The sequence below is a fragment of the Octopus bimaculoides genome, chromosome 16 (assembly GCF_001194135.2).
Source record: "Octopus bimaculoides isolate UCB-OBI-ISO-001 chromosome 16, ASM119413v2, whole genome shotgun sequence".
NCBI classification, from domain to species: Eukaryota; Metazoa; Mollusca; class Cephalopoda; order Octopoda; family Octopodidae; genus Octopus; species Octopus bimaculoides.
Window position 1 is genome coordinate 10440801 of NC_068996.1, and position 4770 is coordinate 10445570.

The 4770-nt window shown below is 38.6% G+C and overlaps 1 protein-coding gene across 1 annotated transcript in view; it reads right to left on the minus strand.

The window, feature by feature from the left end:
* LOC106873940 (AH receptor-interacting protein) overlaps nucleotides 1–4685 on the minus strand; it is a 48627-nt gene extending 43942 nt beyond the window's left edge. Inside the window, exon 1 of the mRNA XM_014921482.2 lies at nucleotides 3985–4685. Coding sequence (XP_014776968.1) covers nucleotides 3985–4125 — 141 coding nt within the window. The 5' untranslated portion in view covers nucleotides 4126–4685. The remainder of the gene's footprint in view (nucleotides 1–3984) is intronic.
* Between the last annotated feature and the right edge of the window lie 85 nt (nucleotides 4686–4770).

Sequence of the window (4770 nt, forward strand, 5' to 3'; positions counted from 1 at the left end):
CAACTGTTGTCATCGATGGGAAGAGTACAGCTATCAGCTGAATCTATCATCGAGATTGTGCCGCCTCCTTCCCTCAACAGGGAGAGGAAGGCTTGCTTTTCCTGCGTAGTAGCCATACTGAAAGAAACAGTATGGAAGACATGTGTGAGAGGAATAGTGACGGATACCTTTGTATCTGGCCAGGGGTTAGTTAACTTTTTTAGTTACTACCTCAGGAGTAAGATCAGGCTAGAGAAGAAGTGCCTGTCACAAGAGAGATTCATGAGAAGATGGAAGCCTGTGGCGAGAAAGCTGGGAGTATCTGACTCCAGGTAAGTGAAAGCCAGAAAAGGGAGGAACAAGCAAGGGGTCTACCCTGGTGGTCGGATGCCTCTCCTTCAGAGCAGCCATTACAAAACGTAATGAGCAACGCCGAATAAGAAAACTAGTAATATATTAATTATATTTTTGTATTTAATCGCTAAATAGCAGCTACTACACCCTTTATGTTTGTCTGTCTTTGTTCATCCCCTCTTTGTAATGCCTTCATGGCAAATCGTTAATGAAATAAAGTAGCTTGCTTACCAACCACATGATTCTGGGTTCAGTCCCACTGCGGGGCACCTTGGGCAAGTGTCTTCTACTATAGCCTCGGGCCAACCAAAGCATTGTGAGTGGATTTGGTAGACGGGAACTGAAAGAAGCCCGTTGTATATATGTATATGTATATATATGTGTGTTTGTCCCCCCAACATCGCTTGATAACCGATGCTGGTGTGTTTATGTCCCCGTAACTTAGCGGTTCAGCAAGGGAGACCGATAGAATAAGTACTAGGCTTACAAAGAATAAGTCCTGGGGTTGATTTGCTCGACTAAAGGCGGTGCTCCAGCATGGCTACAGTCAAATGACTCAAACAAGTAAAAGAGTAAAAGAGTAAGTAAAAAGAAAAAATATCGTAGGTTTGGCTGGTAAGAAGTTTGCTTCCAAACCATATGGTTCTGGGTTCAGTCCCAAAGCATGGCACTTTGGGCAAGTGCCTCCTACTACAGCCTTGGGCTGACCAATCTTTGAATGAATTTGGTTGACAGAAACTTAAAGAAAACCAGTTATATTGTATCCCACCCACAAGAGATTGATGCAGGATGTGTTGAAATGATTGTTGAGAACAATAAAGTTTCTCCTATATTCCATCTTTATCATGTTATATATATATTTGTATGTATGTGTGTGTGTCTGTATTTGTTCCCACTACCACTTGACAACAGGGATGTAACATCCCTGTAACTAAGCAGTTCAGCAAAAGAGACTGATAAAATAACTACCATGCTTAAAAAATAAGTACTGAGGTCGATTCTTTTGCCTAAAAAAAAAAATCCTTCAAGGCAGTGCCCCAGCATGGCTACAGTTTAATGACTGAAACACAAAAATACAAGAAAAGATAAAAAAATAACAGAGTTGATGTTTGAGTAAGTGTTCAGTTTACGACTTTCGCTTTGGCTTGGTATAAAGGCAAAGTGTTTAAAAAAAAAGATGGAATGTCTTGATAAACAAGCATAAGGCAATTGTTAATTCCTAATATTAAATTTTATAGTTGTTCAAGTTTTATTTTTGTTATCTACGATTTTTTTCCTGTTTTCTCATTTGTTTTAAAGAAACTCTAGGCCCAAGTATGGCTGTGTGGATAAGAAACTTGCTTCCTGACCATGTGATCTTAGGTTCAGTCCCACTGCGTGGCACTTTGGGCAAGCATCTTCCACGCTGACCAAAGCTTGGTGAGCAGTTTTGGTAGACAGAAATTGAAAGACGCCTGTCATGTGTATGTATGTGTTATATGTATATATATATTTGTGTGAATGTGTGTATCTGTATGTGTGTATATCTGTGTGTATGTATTATATATATACATATTTGTGTGTGTGTGTGTGTGTGTGCGTTCTTGTTTTGACGTCACATGGTAGTTGTAAATGAGCATCATCATCATACATGCCAAGTTCTTCATTTCCATTCTTTTATGAAAAACATGTCTGGCTACTGGAAAATATTATCTTGCTTGGAAACAGGTGAGAGTTGGAGGGGGAGGGCAAAGAAGGGCATATGTCATGGTGACACGAAGGGCATCTGCTGAGGGAGAAAACCTGCCTCAATAGATTCCGTTTGGCCTATGCAAGCCTTGAAAAGTGGGTTTTAAGGTGGGGGAGGGGTGATGATAATGATGATGATGATGATGGTATGATGATGATGACGACGACGACGAACTTTTATTTAATGAAATCGATTTTGAACTTTTGTCACACACACACGCACATACACACACCTCCATACACAGAAAGACAGAGTGCTATCAGAAGCTTGATCGGCATAAGGTGATGTTAATGACTGCCTTAGTAAGCCTTCTGAGATCAAAGTAATTAACGTTCTTGAAAGCTGATGGTTGCAGAGGAAAAAAATAATAGTAAAACACACGGACAGGGTAGGAATTCCAGAGGGTTGACATCGTAGTGTATGGACGGTACCATAAGTGGTTAGCATGAGCTTGGTTATGGAGAGATGAATATAATGCGGGTGATGACAGAAGGGGAGATAAGTGAGTTGGGTGTGTCTGAAAGAATGCAGCACAAGACCACGCAAATTTGAGGTGCACAGGCTACAAAAAATAATGATAGAAAAGCAAAAAGAAGGCAGACATCACATTGCTGTGCCAGAGGTTGGAGTGCTTTTGAAGTGTGTATAAGAAAGAAACTTAAGACAACCAGCCAGGTGGTTTTCTGTGAAAGAGGCACTCCGTCGTACTTCCCACCTGGACTTTGTAGAGAGTTAGCCGTTGTTGGGGTCTGAAGTACTTTCTGGTCCCGAAGAGGAAGGCCTGTCTCTGTGATACATTCTTTTTTTAAGTATGTGTGACAGCAGGAGGAAACCCTCCGTAACGCTGAGGCCTAACATCCGTAACAACCTTAAGCTTTCCAGTTGTCTGTTCATGTCCACGTAAAGTATTCATTAACGTGTATTTGACATGCATCGATTTGTGTCTAAATGCTTCGCATGACTCCATTCAAGAATATTTTCAAGGGTTCCCTCATGGAATCAGCGCGGGTTTGGCATATGCTGCTTAGGTTGCATTTGAATGACACTTGGATGTGGAAGATTAGGACGGAAAGAAAAAAGGATGTTATCGTCAGCGTAGGAGTGGTCGTTGGAGAAGACAGCATGTCGGTCTTTGATAAACCGAAAGAAGAATACGAAAAAGAATACCTAACTCTGGGTTACTGAGATCTGTCAGGAAGCCTCCGATCCAAAAGACGAGAGATGGACTGAACGTACAAGTCGTTTTGGTAGCAGATTAAGCATGCCAAGCACAATCGATCAAATGCGACAACATTGTTTACACCGAATTTCTCAGGCGAGGACCCTCAAGAAAGTGACATGCAGGACTAGGTTCCCAGTAGATCTGGTTTTATGAAAGCTGAACTAGTAATCACTAAGGAGGGAGTTTCGAGACATAGAACATGGTATAGATGACAATCATCATCCCTTTTGAAATGTTGGATGTCAGAGCGAAGTCAACAGTTGGAAATTATTAAATAAGAAGCGATCGCGAAAGGGATCTTTTTGTTGTTTTTAATCCAAAATCTTTGGTTAAAAGGTTACGATCAGGTATTTAATGCATGTAAGTATTCGATAATCTCGTCTTCCTACAAAGCATTCCAGCTGCGAATGAAATTATGACAAGGAACAAAAAAAGGTAAATGTTCAGTGGCGAAAGTAAATAGACAAAATCCATATTAGAAAATTGTGTAAATATATTATGTATAAAGTATAAATTAATATTAAGAGATTTAAAAATGTCTCGTCTTTCTCTGCCAAGGTGTTCTGTCTTTTTTTTTTGCGAAACTGATTTGTTTTTTTATTCCAATCTAAAGCGAAAGTCGTATTGGTTTTTTTTCTTTTTTCATATGGTAACTGATCATTTACCGAAACTTGTTTGGATTTAAAATAAAAATTAATACCTTCCATCCTTTACCATCTGCATAGTCAGGAATTTCTCCTTGACCAGCGTAAAGAATCCTTTTTTGAATACCTTCTTCTGCGAGCGTCCTGAAGATATCAGCCATCGTAGATACAACCAAGGGAGATAATTCTCGTTTCATTCATTGACATTAAGTGGTTCCTTTCTTCTTTCTTCTTGTCTTTCCTCTTCTCCATAACAATTCGCATCTCAAATGTTTTAATTATATTTGGCGAACTTTGCGATCATACTCCCCCCAGATTCTACTTTACTGTACCTTAAAAAAATTCTGTTCGGATTTTTATGGTTTGAGTGTCACAGATTCAGAATCTATAAAATTTTCTTTAAAAAAAAAAAAATGTTTACTATCCAACCATTTAGACTCGTAGATGGTTTATAATCAGGAAAAAGAACTTGGTCATATTTATTACAAGTGGTTCTTTCTGCCTTCACACCATGTCTAAACAGTACCACTTCGATATATTTCTTCCTTAATATTTTGGGGAACGTACGTAAAAAGTTTAAAAAAAAAAAAAACAGTTTTCAGATCTTATTCCGCATCATTTTTTGTTTATCTTCGGTTTTCGTATGTATATTTTTTGTTTATCTTCGGTTTTCGTATGTATATTTTTTGTTTTGAAACATGCTGGGAGTTTCGATGTGTGATCTCTACAGAAGTGGCTTCCCTCAACTTTGTTTCGAAATAACTTACAAAAAAAAAAAAAGGATATTTTCTTAATGAAATCTTTTTCAAATAATTTTTCCTAAATTTCGAGTTTCATTTTTC